Below are 18877 nucleotides of genomic sequence, written 5' to 3'. Positions count from 1 at the left end.
TCTTGAGCTTGATTCTCCGGCTTCCAGCCACGTCTCCTTGCTGCCTCCTCATACCACCGCTCTTGGGCTCTCGCTGCCTCCATCTCACGAGCGCGGCGATATTCCCCAATGTGAGCCCAGTGTCCTTTTCCCTCCAATACTTCCTCCCAAGTCCATGAGTCCTGATTTCTTGGCCGCTGCTCAAACTTGCGCTGCTTGGTTCTGGATTGGTGGGTGGTTCTGTAACGGTTCTCCTCTTCCTCTTCATCCGAAGAGGAGGAGCATGGATTGAACCAAGACGCAGCGTTGTAGTTCGACATGATATTTATTAGACACGACAAAACAACGAAGACAAAAAACGAACTACACTTGAATTAACTAACAAAATAACAAAACGAATGTAGACAAACCTGGACGTAAGAACTTACATGTAACACGAAGAACGCACGAACAGGGAAATGACTACATAAAATACCGAACGAACAAAATGAACAAACAAACCGAAACAGTCCCGTATGGTGCAACATAGACAGACACTAACACAGGAGACAACCACCCAACCACCCACAAACAAACAAACACCTACCTTAATATGACTCTCAATCAGAGGAAATGAAAACCACCTGCCTCTAATTGAGAGCCATATTAGGTCACCCTTTAAACCAACATAGAAACAGAAAACATAGACTGCCCACCCAAACTCACGTCCTGACCAACTAACACATACAAAACTAACAGAAAACAGGTCAGGAACGTGACACGGGTTTAGCGAAATGGTGGCGCTTCTAGCTCTGACAGTGCAGTAATATCTGACAAATTACACAACATATACCCAATACACACAAATCTAAGTAGGAATGAATTAAGACTATATACATATGGACGAGCGATGTCAGAGTGGAACGGACTAAGATATAGTATAGAATACAGTATATACATATGAGATAAGTAATGCAAGATATGTAAACATTAAGTGAATGAGATACCGTAGAATAGCATAGAAAACAGTATATACATATGAGATGAGTAATGCCAGATTACCCAGGGTATTTCAATACTGTTAATTTGTTTATGGTGAAATACAATTATTGTGATTTGCATTTTTTACTTTCAGAACTACAACTTTTTCTAAAATAAACTAGCCGGCATTAGTACCATGTTAAAATTGTATATCCTGGTCTCTGGTCTGATCTTGTAATGCTAATCTCTTTACTGCTCTTCCCGAATCTAGTCCTTTGGTCAGTTTCATTGTTAGCATATTCCATGCTAAGCACATGCTACACTATCCTCTTCCTCCGTTACTGAATTAATTTGCGGCTATTTCTTTCTAGCTGGCAAAATAAGCGAGCTAGATTTTGTTTGTGTACTGCCATATGTAGATAACATAGCTAGCTCAATTTGTCATGTACAAGCTAGTTAATATCCTAAATCCTAATCCTAATAGCCGCAAGCTAAAACCGGGGAGACAGGGAAGAGAGAATTCACTTTCATCTCCTGCTGGCTTGCTAATGTTCACTCAAATACGTATTTCCAAATGTAATTGATGAAATAAGATTTTTATTCTAAAAAGATTGTAATTGTGTCAATATATGGTGAATATTGTAAAAAAAATCCTCACAGATGTTTTCCACACAAAAAAGTGAAGTGCCACTTACAGCCTACCATGTACAGTAGGCTACAGGCAATATGTTCCTTCACCATGTACTGTAGGCTACAGGCAATATGTTGCTACAGATGCAGGATCTTAATTTGAGCCAGTTTGCTACAGGAGGGAAATGATCCTGCAGCAACAGAAAATATGAATTATTATGAGGATTATAATTAAATGGACAAGTCGGACATTTCAAAGTGGAAATCACAAACTTCAGAATCCTTTTTAATCCTGAAATATACTACAAATTGTACATTTCCTACAATAGGGTGATCAAATGAATGAATGATGTGTTTATAGCTCATAGAGAAATGTCAACATCTCATATGCTATGGATCAAAGTCAAGCTACTAAGCTATAGCCTACTTTTCACAAGTGTTGATATAACACAGGTTCTTCTGCTCTGTCCAAGAGTGTTTAATTAAAACATGCTGGCATTATTCATAGGCAGTAAAGTTTAGTAGGAGTCGAGATGACCGACCAGACATACCTGAGAGAAAATAACACGGACACTAAGATGAAGTCACTAGCGTCGGGATCTTGCACCCGCCCCGGCGTTAGCAGATTGTGTGTTTTTACGTCTTTGACCAGGACAATTCCCAGGCTTGATGAGTCATAGCACAGTCGCACAGTTAAACGTGGCACCACAGGAGCAAGAAGACAGATGGAGGCAGAGAGATAGCATGCCTGGGATGTCATTGACCTGCCCCATCCACTTAGACACGCTAAACTAGGCCCGGTGCTGGAGGCTAGTAGCTGGCCCTGCTGTGGGCAGACTAAGGGAACCACGCCTCAAAGCACCGCTTTAGGGGTGTTACGTTAAATGACAATACTGACTCTCTCTACACACATCAAACCATGAGAGAAGACTTCAGGGCCCAAAGGCACCCGGCGGATGGTAAAATAGGAAAATCGATGGCGAACCTATGACCTCCATTTGTTTTATAGACACAGAGAAAGGGTAAGTAATACTATCGGGTGAATTATGTTGGTCGTAAACCGCACCGTAAAGATTCTATAGTGTACTTGGTGCTGAGAAATATTGCTGTAGTATCATGTGAAAAGAAAACGTCAAAAACATTGGCTTGTGGGTACAGATTTGAGTTCCATTGTCAATGCACACAGACAAATCCAAGGTCTGTAGGCTACTACTAAAGATGATATGCCAAGGCTGAGTGTCACACTCAGGAGTTGAATATCTGTGTGCAATGTGTACTATTGAAGGAGGTAACTCAATTGAGACACACAGTGGCTTGCAAAAGTATTCACCCCCATTGGCATTTTTCCTATTTTGTTGCCTTACGACCTGGAATTAAAATACACTGCTCAAAAAAATAAAGGGAACACTTAAACAACACAATGTAACTCCAAGTCAATCACACTTCTGTGAAATCAAACTGTCCACTTAGGAAGCAACACTGATTGACAATAAATTTCACATGCTGTTGTGCAAATGGAATAGACAAAAGGTGGAAATTATAGGCAATTAGCAAGACACCCCCCAATAAAGGACTGGTTCTGCAGGTGGTGACCACAGACCACTTCTCAGTTCCTATGCTTCCTGGCTGATGTTTTGGTCACTTTTGAATGCTGGCGGTGCTTTCACTCTAGTGGTAGCATGAGACGGAGTCTACAACCCACACAAGTGGCTCAGGTAGTGCAGCTCATCCAGGATGGCACATCAATGCGAGCTGTGGCAAGAAGGTTTGCTGTGTCTGTCAGCGTAGTATCCAGAGCATGGAGGCGCTACCAGGAGACAGGCCAGTACATCAGGAGACGTGGAGGAGGCCGTAGGAGGGCAATAACCCAGCAGCAGGACCGCTACCTCCGCCTTTGTGCAAGGAGGGGCACTGCCAGAGCCCTGCAAAATGACCTCCAGCAGGCCACAATAATAAGCCCTACCTTCCACTGGCAAGTGAACAAAGATGGCTTTTATATTGTTATCCTAATCTTTTTGTTGGCAGACTAGAATAACGTTTTCTATAGGACCCTAACATGAACTATTTTCTCCCCCAATATTGTTACTTGGAGACGTTATATCGATCATGTTTTTTTACTACAACAGGGAGACATTACAATGTTGGAACAGAGGTTTATAAATTATCATTTTAGATGTCTGAAATTTACTATGAATTATAACACTGAAACGATTAACTTTTTTGGACATGATGGTCACTAAATGTGTGTTTTATCCTGCGATCTGTATACCAAACCCACAGGCTGCAACAACCTTTTACATGAAAACCACTATCACCCTACCTCTGAAGAAAAGCCTTTAGATTTAGCCGGTGGTATCTTGTGGAATAGATACCGGCTAGAATGCAGTTTGAACCAATCAGCATTCAGGATTAGACCCACCCGGTGTATAAGAAAGGAATAAACAATGTAGGCTGGATAAATTGGAAGATCTGTATTTTTAAAGGGAACGGCTACAAGAAGCTGAAGTCAAATTAAAACAGAGAACCCGGGAAAGCTCCCACTGGTTCAGAACAAGAGAAGAAAAAGCCATCTCTTATATATTGCACCACCCTTACTCCCAAGACAAGTACAATAAAGAATGTTATATTTAAACACGGGTATATTTTACAAAGTCGTCCCCTTTAAGAAAATGTTTTTAAGGAGAAACCGCTGGTTACTTTTAAGAAAGGAACATAAGAAACAGAGTGGTGAAAGCTTGTCCCTCCCAAGACCATACATCCAATAGTCTTACGGATGCCCAGCAGTGGGGAATTTTAAGTGTGTTAATTGTATTAATTGTCAACTCATAAGAAATATTAAATGGTACAATCACCCTGTCAGAGCAAGAGAATGGAAATGAACCGTTTCATAACTTGTGAGAGCAAGAAACGTTGTTTATATGATAAACTGTTGTTGCGGGAAAGTATACATAGGTGAGACTGAACGTTCCCTTAATTAATCCCTTAAGGAAAGCATCACTGAACACAGATGCTCTATCAAAAGAGAAGATCTTAAAAATCCAGTGGCCAGACATTTTAAAGAAGCAAATTATTGGTATTGAGAAAATGTCCCTGGGTCCAAGAGGTGGCGTCATTAATCAATTTAGAAAGCGTAGAGAGGCGTTTTATAGATTCCATTTTAAAATGTTTTTTTCCTAATGGTACTGTATGAATGAGGAATTCATTATCAAGGATTTCCTCTAGTAAGCATATCTCTTCTTTTTCCTTATTTATCATTGGTAATGTCGTGAGTGTCTGTTTACATTGTCAGGTCTTAATATTCTCAACTGACTTCATCATTGGGCGGATTCGATTATCTGAGCCGCATGGAACCAGGTGAACGCAGGGAGAGAGGAGGGGAGAGCGCCCTTCTCAAGTCGAACAGTCATCTTCTCCGCTCTGACATTTTGTCAACAGGGCAGCATGGTGCATCCTCCAGAAACATACAACATTTATTTTCCATCAAATAAATATTTGAATTTTCTAACTCGATTTCATTGGAAAGCCAGATAAAGCTCCAAGGCAATCACTTTTGCACGTGAAACAGAATCCTACTCATTACTCCACGCGCTCCTATGTCACTTTGTTTTGAGCCAACTTCGCTGTGGGCTTTGAATGGGGCACCTGGCTCAAGCTCCGGAGGCAGCCCGGTTCCAAAAAGAATGCAATCAACTTCACCAGGTGCAAAACATGCCTACACGGGCACCCGGGTGAGATTAATAGAACCCCCTCACAGAAAACAAATGTACTATTGTTCTATTGTTCAGTACAACATAATATCACAATCTATTGGTCAGTCTACACTAATAATAATTGGTTAGATTCATCCAACCTAACGTTTGGTGTAATTTTTGTGTTTTCACATTCCATTGGTCAGTGCAACATGCACTCACAATCAATTGGTCTTTCTACAACTGTTTTAAACTATCACATGTTTTTATTAGCATATTCTTTGTGATTGGTCCCTGAGGCCATTTTGAAAAGTTCAAAATCCTCATTCCTTATTCTTTCTGTAAAAACCCGAAAGAAGGACATAATATGAAACATGTTGGTACTATTCATTGCAATAAAGCTTTTTTATTTAATTCCATTTGTTCTCCAAGTGTTGCTGATCTCCTCTACCTCTACTGAAGGAGCGCACTGAGGCAGAGATTATGGAAATCTTTCTCTGGCGGGTTTAAAATGTATTTTGCTCAATGTATAAGGTAATACGATCCGCTCTAATGCTGTGCAGCCCTGGGGCCTCTCACATTCAGTGCTATCATTCACAAATCCATGTCCAGCAATCTCACACACACACAGCCCTGAATTATGGTTTCACAAGGCCACATGTCTCTCTTGTCGACTCCATCACGCCAACAGCCATAAATTAAGATGGTGAGCTCACACTTTGGGGTGAATTTATTGTCTCATGATTAAGAGGCCTCAATTTGAGGCCAGATACAGTAGGTTTATAAGGCAAAAAACAAACCAAACATTTCCACATTTTGAGTTATGATTGACAGCTCGGGCCATGTCTACCTGCCTCTTCAGAATGCCAACACACAGAACAGGAATGTGTGTGTATTGATATTTGTATTTCAACTACAGTATATCCCCCTCTTCTTGGTTTTTCTCATATGTAGCCCTATAGGGGATATACTTTACTGTTTAATGCTGATTCTGATCATTTTAGCCCTTGCCATGGCCTGACATGTGTGTGTACAGTGAGGTGGTATGGAAGAAGACCTTACCAGGGACAGTCACACAACCATCACTGAAGGAGATGTCATCTATGGCCACGATCTCAGAGGGGTCACTGTCACCAGAGAGCTCCCCTAGAATGATGACCTGTAAAACACAGGACAGAGGAACATCATACAGTGTGTGTGTGTGTGTGTGTGTGTGTGTGTGTGTGTGTGTGTGTGTGTGTGTGTGTGTGTGTGTGTGTGTGTGTGTGTGTGTGTGTGTGTGTGTGTGTGTGTGTGTGTGTGTGTGTGTGTACAGTGGCATGTCCAGGAGGTGGCCCAGGGTGGTCACGGCCCTCCCTGAAATCTGATTGGCCACCCCAGTGGGCCCCCCACAAATTCTGAGCTCTGATAGGTAATCTCTAAATATATTGATAATTTTGACCAAGACGCTCACTGACAGCGAGACTCCTCAATCTCACTGGAGAAAGCATCCGAACGAGCGAAATTATTTTGGGCCAGACATCATCAGATACATGGGTTACAGATACTAAGACAGAGGGGCACTGTTTGCCTCGCTCAGATGCTTTCTCTGGTGAAATAGCCTCTTACGAATTGAAGGACAATTATGAACCACGGATAGACACGAATGAGAAATCATTTATACGTTTGTTTCTCTTTGTATTGTTAAAATTGTTGGGGAAGCCTGGCTTCCCTTGGCATCCATTAATACATGCCACTCTGTAGTCTGAATGTCATTAAACGCCCACATCAGTAGAATACTTTTTTGAGTTGAAAGACAAATGGTAAGATAAGTCATCGTTTTAGTCAAAGTATGACATATTTGGGCTTGAAGTGCCAAATCCGAATGTGTGACTTCAAATGTTTCCGTGAGTCTTACGTGTCTTTTCCTATGAGATAATGTGCAAATTCTTTTCAGCCAACATTTCGTTTCAGGGCTGGGTTTTATTTAAATGTTATGCCGTGCTCAGTGCATTCAAGGAAAATCGGTCATCCAACTCGGAATTCCAAGTTGGAAACTCTGGCATCTTTTTAGAGCTCTGCCTTTCTAACCTGAAGATCGCTGACATCATGATTTGACCTAGTTTTTTCCCTGAGTTCCAAGTTGTTTTGAAAGCACCATTAACACCCACCCGCATTACAATGTTTAATAATCAGAAACACCTGTTGTCCTCTGAGAGCCAAACAGCTTTTCTATGTAGCCTACACCTGGGTTTCCACTAGATAAAACAGCCACAAAGTCAAAATAGGCTATATTGTACAAATTCATGAAAAAAAATTGCTTTTTGAGTTTAGATTTAGGCTAATGGTAGCAGTGTGGTAAATGTTAGGGTTAAGGTGAGAGTTAGGTTTAAAATCTGATTTTAAGAAAATTGTAAGGATCGACGCTGGAGACGAGAAGCAGGTGCAGGGAGTGAACATTTAATGACCATGGACAGGAACAGAATACGGACAGCGTCTGGACAGGAGAAACGGAAACGACAATAATGCTGACACAGGGAACAGAGTGAGGAGCAGACAGAAATAGGGAAGTCAATCAACAAAGTGAAGGAGTCCAGGTGAGTCCAGTGAGCGCTGATGCGCGTAATGATGGTGACAGGTGTGTGTAATGAAGCGTAGCCTGGCGCCCTTGTGCGCCAGAGAGGGAGAGCGGGAGCAGGCGTGACAGAAAATCATGACTTTGTGGCCTTGTTAACTAGTGACTACCCTACACTTGGCCGCCTTGCCATGGAGCAAATTAAAATAGGGAGTGCAGCAAATTATAATTTGTCAAGATTGACTTATTTTTTAGCTATTCTGCAAAGAAAATATATATGAATATTTTATAAATGGTAAAATTGTGTGATACTGTATGATTGCATTTTATAACCCCGCTGCCCTGTCGCCCCAAGATGAATAGTTTTGACCACTAACATTTTAGGCAATTTCGTTTTGCATAGCCCAGTGCCGCAGGTGTGTAGTGTTTGCTCATTTTCAACAATTCCGTTGATCCTAAAGAGAAATCTCCACCCACCCGGGGCACCGGGCCATGCAAAACTCGCCCATTGCTTAAATACAAGCTCCAAACCATTCATTAGGCTATCCATATTACCGGAGCTTATATTCTATTTCTATGGCAGATACGCAGCCACAATTTATACACTGCTCAAAAAAATAAAGGGAACACTTAAACAACACAATGTAACTCCAAGTCAATCACACTTCTGTGAAATCAAACTGTCCACTTAGGAAGCAACACTGATTGACAATAAATTTCACATGCTGTTGTGCAAATGGAATAGACAAAAGGTGGAAATTATAGACAATTAGCAAGACACCCCCAATAAAGGAGTGGTTCTGCAGGTGGTGACCACAGACCACTTCTCAGTTCCTATGCTTCCTGGCTGATGTTTTGGTCACTTTTTAATGCTGGCGGTGCTTTCACTCTAGTGGAAGCATGAGACGGAGTCTACAACCCACACAAGTGGCTCAGGTAGTGCAGCTCATCCAGGATGGCACATCAATGCGAGCTGTGGCAAGAAGGTTTGCTGTGTCTGTCAGCGTAGTGTCCAGAGCATGGAGGCGCTACCAGGAGACAGGCCAGTACATCAGGAGACGTGGAGGAGGCCGTAGGAGGGCAACAACCCAGCAGCAGGACCGCTACCTCCGCCTTTGTGCAAGGAGGAGCACTGCCAGAGCCCTGCAAAATGACCTCCAGCAGGCCACAAATGTGCATGTGTCTGCTCAAACGGTCAGAAACAGACTCCATGAGGGTGGTATGAGGGCCCGACGTCCACAGGTGGGGGTTGTGCTTACAGCCCAACACCGTGCAGGACGTTTGGCATTTGCCAGAGAACACCAAGATTGGCAAATTCGCCACTGGCGCCCTGTGCTCTTCACAGATGAAAGCAGGTTCACACTGAGCACATGTGACAGACGTGACAGAGTCTGGAGACGCCGTGGAGAACGTTCTGCTGCCTGCAACATCCTCCAGCATGACCGGTTTGGCGCTGGGTCAGTCATGGCGTGGGGTGGCATTTCTTTGGGGGGCCGCACAGCCCTCCATGTGCTCGCCAGAGGTAGCCTGACTGCCATTAGGTACCGAGATGAGATCCTCAGACCCCTTGTGAGACCATATGCTGGTGCGGTTGGCCGTGGGTTCCTCCTAATGCAAGACAATGCTAGACCTCATGTGGCTGGAGTGTGTCAGCAGTTCCTGCAAGAGGAAGGCATTGATGCTATGGACTGCCCCGCCTCTTCCCCAGACCTGAATCCAATTGAGCACATCTGGGACATCATGTCTCGCTCCATCCACCAACGCCATGTTGCACCACAGACTGTCCAGGAGTTGGCGGATGCTTTAGTCCAGGTCTGGGAGGAGATCCCTCAGGAGACTATCCGCCACCTCATCAGGAGCATGCCCAGGCGTTGTAGGGAGGTCATACAGGCATGTGGAGGCCACACACACTACTGAGCCTCATTTTGACTTGTTTTAAGGACATTACATCAAAGTTGGATCAGCCTGTAGTGGATCAGCCTCTTTTCCACTTTAATTTTGAGTGTGACTCCAAATCCAGACCTCCATGGGTTGATAAATTTGATTTCCATTGATAATTTCTGTGTGATTTTGTTGTCAGCACATTCAACTATGTAAAGAAAAAAGTATTTAATAATAATATTTCTTTCATTCAGATCTAGGATGTGTTATTTTAGTGTTCCCTTTATTTTTTTGAGCAGTGTATAATGCATTGATATACACTGAGTGTACAAAACATTAGGTACACCTTCCTAATATTGAGTTGCACCCCCTTTTGCCCTCAGAACAGTGTCAATTCGTCAGGTCAAGGACTCTACAAGGTGTCGAAAGCATTCCATAGGGATAATGGCCCATGTGGACTGTCAGTTGACTAACTGTAGACCGTCTGTGTCAGCCTCCTTTGCCCTCTTTTATCAATTGGGGCGGCAGGTACATTAGTGGTTAGAGTGTTGGACTTGTAACCAAAAGGCTGCCAGATTGAATCCCCGAGCTGACAAGGTAAAAATCTGTAGATCCGCCCCTGAACAAGGCAGTTAACCCTCTGTTCCTAGGCCGTCATTGAAAATAAGAATTTGTTCTTAACTGATTTGCCTAGTTAAATAAAGTTGTTAAAAAAAATGTTTTGACCGTTTTTGACCACTGGCCTGCCGTTGACTGGATGTCCTTTGGGTGGTGGACCATTCTTGATACACATGGGAAACTGTTGAGTGTGAAAAACCCAGCAGCGTTGCAATTCTTGACACACTCAACCGCTGCGCCTGGCACCTACTACCATACGCCGTTCAAAGGGACTAAAATCTTTTGTCTTGCCCATTCACCCTCTGAATGGGACACACATCCATAGCTGTGTTCGAAAACTCATACCAACATAATGTATACTACACACTTAATGAGTATATACTACATACTATTAGTTAATTTTAGTATACTGTAAACGAACTGTATCCTTTTAGTTGAGTGTACTAGTGCTTCGCCTGTCTATTGAAAGTTGATGCTGTTGCTATGCAACTTCTTGCTAGCTTGTTAGCATAACAAATTACTAGCTAGACATCTTACAACTTCATTAACCATGTCCATTGAGAACTCACAACGACAATTTTTATTTTATGTATTTAATTTAACCTTTATTTAACCAGTAAGGGCTCATTGAGATTTGAAATCTCTTTTTCAAGAGCGTCCTGGCCAAGATAGTCAGCACCAAGTCATTACACAATTACAGACAGACAACATTAAAAACTACAAGTAATCTAGTAAAAACCATAGAATTCACAAGAGTATAACAAAATCATAAATTAGCAAATTAAAAACATTTGCAGGTCAGGGAATCAGCCTCAAAATCCTTCATCAGTGATTTAAAAACACCAATCGGGACAAGTTCTTCCAGTATAAAAGTATTTTGTAAGGCGTTCCAAGCCGATGGCGCAGAGTACATACAAGCCCTTTTACCAAATTCAGTTCGGACATTTGGAACAGTTAGCAGGATAAAGTCCTGCGAACGAAGAGAGTACAGTACCCACCACATTTCTGAACAATAAAAATGCCCAAATAAAATGGTAGTAAACCCAAAATGGCTTTGACTATACGGTTTAGCTAAGCTAAGAATGACGTGAATAATCAAGTCAATAAATGTTGGGTAGTTAGATAGCATATAGTTATACCGGAAAGTTCAATGTATTAGTAGCCAACTAACATTAGGTAGCTAGCTAACATACGGGTACATACAAGCAACTGCTGTAATGACATGCTTTGCAGTTCGCAAGGCTAGCGTAGCTAACAAATTGTCAGTCAACATAATGTGTAACGTAACTCATTTGAAAAGTCATGACTTTATTACACTGCTCAACATTTTCTTAACATTTGTCATAATTAGTTAAAGTAATGAATATGTATCCGCTCTTGTCGGACTTCAGCTGCATATTTTCCACCATGTTCTTCAAATCTGAAAACATTGTGAAGCCAGGCTCATTTTCTGAAGAATTGCATCATGGACGGAAATAGTGTCCTCTTGTATACTTCGTATTTTGGAACTTTTGGCATACTAACTATCTCCATACTATGACCAATAAGCATACTACATGCTCAATTTACTCACAAATAGTACGGTTAGTGCGGTTAGTATGAGTATATGAACACAGCTCATGTCTCAATTGTCTCAAGGCTTAAAAATCCTTCTTTAACCTCTCCTCCCTTTTAATTACACTGATTGAAGTGGATTTAACAGGTGACATCAATAAGGGATTATAGCTTCACCTGGATTCTCCTGGTCAGCCTATATCATGGAAAGAGCAGGTGTTCCTAATATGTTGTACACCCAGTGTATAGCAAGCTAGCTTCCTGAAATGATAAGAGAGAACAAAGAATATAGCTTTTTGGTAATGTCCGTCCAAATATTAATGACGTTAGGAATACGACACGGTATCACTGGGATTATCAAATAGCAAGAGTCAGACAAACGTCAACCCTCAACATGCCAAAAGGTTGTATAGGCACGGTTTAGCTGAGACTCATCTCCTGCCAGGTGGACTGGGAGTCTTTTTCTGAAATAGTTATTTTCACCTGACAGTAAAGGAGCCTGTCTTAACTGATGGTGCTTTCACCTCTAGGATAATATCCGCTCTAGGACAGGAATTACTTGAAATAGGTGGGGCATCTTCCTCTGAGGTGGGCCTTTAAGATGATGGTGGTTGTAATAGATGTCCCTTTCCATTCAAATGGCGGGTGCACCATTCGGACGCACCATTCGGACGCTGGACATATTTTGAAGTGCATGAACGTGCGCAGGTAACCTACTTAATCTACTTTTGTAGTGATTTGTTTGACAACCAGATAAAAACATTATGACTGGTTGTGTTAATTACACATTAAAAGGTAATACATTTTTACAGTTAAATTATGTGTCTTTACTATAAAAGGCCATATAGGAGGTCCCATGAAAAAGAGACTCCTGAATATCACGGTATAATTTGCACTCTGGATGGCACTTTCCAGTGGATTTACTGCTGTAGGCTCATACCCTTATATACAATCCTGACCTTGAATGCAAGCACTGTAACAAGACTTTTGGAATCGATTTATGATTTATTTGAAGAGGAAAAGTTAAGGGGTGGCCAAACCTATGCTGAAGCATTTCATGTGTTGAACCATCATAATTATATAGAACAAAAATCCACCTTCCATCGATTAAGGTTCAAAATGTTATTGCCCCCCTCAACTGGGTCTGTGCCCCACCTTGGCCACCCTATTCAAAAATGTTCTGGACATGCCACTGTGTATGTGTGGTGTTCATGCGCACTTGTGTCCACCAGTGTGTATGGTTAATAGTGCACTTAGCTAAGGCATCTTAGGACTGTGTTCATCTGACCAAACCTTTATCTCTCTTTCCTGTCTCTGCTATCAGCCTAATTCACCATTGTTCTGTTCAAAGTCCACAGGCTACATCTTCCACAGTGGAGTTTTACAACTCATCTGATTAGGACTGATTTATGACTACTTGAATCAATGGCTTGTGTCATACCCACATCAGCATTATGCTATGACTCAACATTTCATCTTTCTGTCAACAAGAGACTGATGCATGTTGCATATCACCCTCGTTCTGATGGACAGATCATTGGACAGATTCCATTCCAAGTCACTGTATCGATATAACTCCAAACTCTAATTTCATCAAACTGAATCCTCTGACATGTACTGTATGATCGGAAAATGAATTTGCGTCTCAAAGTGAAACTGAGTGTCAGCATACATGCAGAGTTGACCTCTATTACATGAATCATTTCAGCCATTTTGGAGCTGTGGAGATGTGGAGCTGGATAGTCCCAGTAGCAGATGGTCGAGACAAAGACAGAGAGAGGGGTAACAGAAGGGGTGAGGGACCAGACAACAGGGTTGCGAGACCCGGTCTGTGTCTGTAGAGCAGAGGAGGACACTATTAGTAGGTTTCAGCTCATTCCAGATCGCTAGAGTAGAGTCTATTTGGGTCAGAACAATCTAAGAGGCTCTGGACCCCAATTTAATGCTGCACGCTATGCCAGACAGCTATATGCCTCAACGCTCAAAAATGACAATACATGCAAAAACCACAAACAGGGACAGGGGGATACCTAGTCAGTTGTACAACTGAATGCCTTCAACTGAAATGCGTCTTCCGCATTTAGCCCAACCCCTCTGAATCAGAGAGGTGCTGCCATAATCGACATCCATGTCTTCGGCGCCTGGGGAACAGTGGGTTAACTGCCTTGCTCAGGGGCAGAACGACAGATTTTTACCTTGGCAGCTCGGGGATTCGACAAGATAGTTAGCTCTTGATCTGTGATGTCTGCAATCCAATTGATGGTTGCATGTACACTATATATATACAAAAGTATGTGGACACCACTTCACACCCGTTGCTGACAGGTACAAAATCGAGCACACCGCCATGCAATCTCCATAGACAAACATTGTCAGTAAAATGTCCTTACTGAAGAGCTCAGTGACTTTCAACGTGGCACTGTCATAGGATGCCACCTTTTCAACAAGTCAGTTCGTCAAATTTCTTAGAGTTGTTAGAGTTGAAAGTGCTGTTATTGTCAAGTGAAAACATCTAGGAGCAACAATGGCTCAGCTGCGATGTGGTAGGCCACACAAGCTCACAGAAAGGGACCGGCAACACTCACTACCAAGTTCCAAACTGCCTCTGGAAGCAACGTCAGCACAAGAACTGTTAGTCGGGAGTTTCATGAAATGGGTTTCCATGGTCGTGCAGCCGCACACAAGCCTTAGGTCACCACGCGCAATGTCAAGCGTTGGCTGGAGTGGTGTAAAGCTCGCCACCATTGGACTCTGGAGCAGTGGAAATGCGTTCTCTGGAGTGATGAATCACATTTCACCATCTGGCAGTCCGACGGATCAATCTGGGTTTGGTGGATGCCAGGAGAACGCTACCTGCTCAAATGTGTAGTGCCAACACTAAAGTGTGGTGGAGGAGAAATAATGGTCTGGGGCTGTTTTTCATGGTTTGGGCTAGGGCCCTTAGTTCCAGTGAAGGGAAATCTTAACGCTACAGCATACAATGACATTCTAGATGATTCTGTGTTTCCAACTTTGTGGCAACAGTTTGGGGAAGGCCCTTTCCTGTTTCAGCATGACAATGCCCCATATGCACAAAGCGAGGTCGATACAGAAATGGTTTGTCGAGATCGGTGTGGAAGTACTTGACTGGCCTGCACAGAGCCCTGACCTCAAACCCATCGAAGACCTTTGGGATGAATTGGAATGCTGACTGCGAGCCAGGCATAATCGCCCAACATCAGTGCCTGATCTCACTAATGCTCTTGTGGCTGAAAGAAAGCAAGTCCCCGCAGCAATGTTCCAACATCTAGTGGAAAGCCTTCCCAGAAGAGTGGAGGCTGTTATAGCAGGAAAGGGAGGACCAACTCCATATTAATGCCCATGATTTTGGAATGAGATTTTCGACTAGCAGGTGTCCACATACTTTAGTCATGCAGTCTATGACCTACCAAACTGTACAGCCAGTAACTGTATGGTTTGTGATTGTGAATGACAGGTGAAAGTTGTGAGGCAGGTTGATACAGACCTGGAATTGGTGAGCACTGGTGAAAGGTATCACTGTCCGTAGCCATGTGTGTGCCTGTGTTTTTGACCGGTTCCACACCGAGTGGCTCCAACCTAGTGGGTATTTTTGGGTCAGGACCTGTAAAGACCCACTCTCCACCCCCACATGGTGATAGAAGGTCACCTGTAGAGGGGAGGACATTTGGCAAGTCAGTAAAGGAGGGTGACGGCCAGTTAACACAATGGCAGGATTAACCGGGTCTTATTAAAGGTGTGTTTTACCCAGCATGTCTTTGAGGGCAGGAACACAGGACTCCTCAAGTAAGCCCGAGCTGTCTCTCCTGTCACAGGCCACAGAGCCAGGTAATGAGCTGGAGGAGCGAGAGAGAGAGAGTGAGAGAGAAAGAGATAGTAAAAAGAACTAGACAGAATCTTATAAAATGTACAATGTTCTTGAGTGCTTGTGTATTTGGAGTTGGCAAATCTGTGCATCATGTTCCAGAATGGTCCAAATCATTTACAAAAGTAGCTTCTGAAATTCTGAGTTCATCAATGCGGTACCTGATTGGTTGTTGTGGTCGTGTTTGGGTCCGGTGGTGTTGAACCCTGTTCTTCTGGTCCATCCTAAGTGTGTTTCAGAGCTGGGTAACAGGTCACAGAACCCCTGCTCAAAGTCACACCTAGTGTATCCAGAACCTTCACCCCCAAAAAATATTATAACCACCCAAGAACATTCGTAAACACAGAACACAGCAGGTCGGCCAGTGGACAGCGTGAGTCTGTCCCAAATGGTACCCTATTCCCTATATACTGTAGTTCACTACTTTTGACCACAGCCCTATGGACTACATAGTAGTTTAAGAGCCCTCTGAGGTGCATCTGCTTATGCTCCCTAAAGTGCTACTTTACAGCCCTATGTCAAAACTGCGGTGTTGGCCTCCCGAGTGGCGCAGTGCACTGCATCGAGGTTGCTAGCTGTGCTACTAGAGATCCTGGTTTGAGTCCAGGCTCTGTCGCAGCCGGCAGCGACCAGGAGACGCATGGTGCGGCGCACAATTGGCCCAGCGTCGTCCGGGTTAGGGGAGGGTTTGGCCGGCAGGGATATCCTTGTCCCATCTCGTTCTAGTGACTACCGTGGCGGGCCGGGCGCATGCAGGCTGACACGGTCGCCAGGTGTACGGTGTTTCCTCCGACACATTGGTGTGGCTGGCTTCTGGGTTAAGCAGGCATTGTGTCAAGAAGCAGTGCGGCTTGGTTGGGTCGTGTTTCGGAGGACGCAGTGCTCTCGACCTTCGCCTCTCCCGAGTCCGTATGGGAGTTGCAGCGATGAGACAAGACTGTAACTACCAATTGGATATCAAGAAATTGGGGAGAAAAAGGTGTAACGGTAAAAAAAAATGAAATGCTGTGTTAATATATATTTTTATTTGGAGTTAACATACTACTTAGGGTCAAGTGAGGGAACCTTGTGAATAAAACTCAGGGAGAGGTGGTTTATGAGAGAGCTATAGGTCAAGCTAAATGGCTGTACATAGCCAAAGCATCTCTAAATACATAGGATGTGTTTCAAATGGCAACCTATTCTCTATGTATTTGACCATGACTCAAAAGTAATACACTATATAGGGGACTAGGGTGCCATTTGGGACTCAGCCATATTGGAATGCATGGAGCTGAAGCAGTGGAGGACAGGTTCCATAAGTATTCATCTGTCTCTCTTTACTAGGGCTACTCTAGGTAGTCATGTGGTTCGCCAGCCTAGGTGTTAGAACATGTGTATGTGGTAAACATTCTGTGCATTTCCATTGGCGCAAAACACAGGAAATCTCCTCATTTGAATACACATCTCTCCCTCATTTCATGTGACCATATAATGGGAATTCTTTATATATATATATATATATTCCATAAACATGAAACTGTTTATAGGTCTACTGTGAAATAGGGTCTATCTATGTGATGAACACTTTAAGAATTTAAATTGCTCTGAGATAGAGGTGATAGGTATTCTAGGTGTCTAGGAATGAGGTGTGGAAAACCTTCGTGTTTTTCATATCTGAAGGGACAAATATCGTCAAAAATATAATCAAAGACCTCTTCAAATATCTCTTCAGCTCACAGTTAAAATTATGTTTTGGACAGTGCCACGTTCTCTTCTGTAGGACTGCATTTAGATTGAGCAAACTGAACACAGGGTCTGATTCTCATAATGTTCAGTTTGAAGTGTGGTTTGGTTTGGTAAGACAGTCATGACACAGCACATACAATCTCTGATCAAATCATCTTTATCTGTGTCCTCAAAGATGGAGGCTACTTTTACATGTTATGTAGGTTTTACGCATAATCTAAGAACGTTTCATCTAATCACACAATTTCAAATTTACATACACACATCCCCTAATTAGTGGTTTATTCTTTGGTCGAATAATCAATGATTCCACAGTAGTCTGTAATCAACAATAAAGGAAAGACAAACTATTAATGTAAATCACTGACTCATTGATCTGTATACTCACAATTTCTCTCATCGCTGCCATCCCCACAGTAGTCAGTGAAGTCACACACATGGTCCTCAGACACACACCAGCCCTGTTCACATGTAAACTCTCCTGGCCAGCAGGTCCCAGCACACACAGAGACACAGAGCAGAGAGTAGGCCAGCAGGCACAGAGGCCTCCGCAGTAAAGTCATCAGGTATGTTATTCCAATACTCAGGCTAGTTCGTAATCACACGCTCACCCTTCACTTCCATAAAACCATGTTATTTTTACAAAAGAACGAGTAAGATACACGACAAAGGTAGCGCCTCGCGAGTCACAGTTTACTGAGATTGACAGCGAACGTGTTTTCCAGCTGTTGTTCCTGGTCAATAAATGGCTTTTATGACTGTTACTCAATGGCCTGTGTGTGTGTACCTGAGTCTGGGACTGTAAGGCTGTCCCTGTGGTTGTAATAAAAGCATTACAGAATGTAAGTAGTCAAATGTATCCCTCTCAACAATGTGTTTTTCAAGCTCTAGTCATTTGCATAGAATGTTTTGTATTTATTGCGCTGTCAGTGCAATTGAAGACCGCTAGCACATAATCTACATTTGTCTTTTCGCAGACACTCTTATCCAGAGTGACTCACAGGAGCAATTTGGGTTAAGTCGCCTTGCTAAAGGGCACATTGGCAGTGTTTTCACCTAGTTGGCTCAAGGATTTGAATATGTGACGTTTCAGTTACTGGCCCAACACTCTTAACCACTAGGCTACTTGCCACCCTAGTCTAGAAAGTACACTTTACGTTGTGGGGTCCAGGTAAGGACATTTACCACAAACCAATTATACGTCTAAGGGCTTTGTAGCACAACACAGGAGAGAGATTAACTCTCCATGGAAATATGAACTACGTGCAAGAGGACCATTAGTTCTGCCCGACAGGGCCACTCGTACTTACAAATGTATGTTCAAACATAATTTCATTTCACATGAATCAATAAGTAAAGGATATCATTCAGATGTACGCGCGGCAGACGGCTACACGGGGC

At 42.9% G+C, this 18877-nt stretch overlaps 1 protein-coding gene across 1 annotated transcript in view; it reads right to left on the bottom strand.

The window, feature by feature from the left end:
• Window positions 1-18039, bottom strand: part of malrd1 (MAM and LDL receptor class A domain containing 1) — a 134288-nt gene extending 116249 nt beyond the window's left edge. The window contains exon 1 of the mRNA XM_038997260.1: window positions 17865-18039. Within this exon, the coding sequence (XP_038853188.1) occupies window positions 17865-18039 (175 nt within the window). The remainder of the gene's footprint in view (window positions 1-17864) is intronic.
• Window positions 18040-18877: the final 838 nt, after the last annotated feature.

The sequence above is a fragment of the Salvelinus namaycush genome, chromosome 7, assembly GCF_016432855.1.
Source record: "Salvelinus namaycush isolate Seneca chromosome 7, SaNama_1.0, whole genome shotgun sequence".
Classification (NCBI taxonomy): Eukaryota; Metazoa; Chordata; class Actinopteri; order Salmoniformes; family Salmonidae; genus Salvelinus; species Salvelinus namaycush.
Note: the sequence above shows the minus strand (reverse complement) of the source record. Positions and strands in the feature narration are given on the sequence as shown.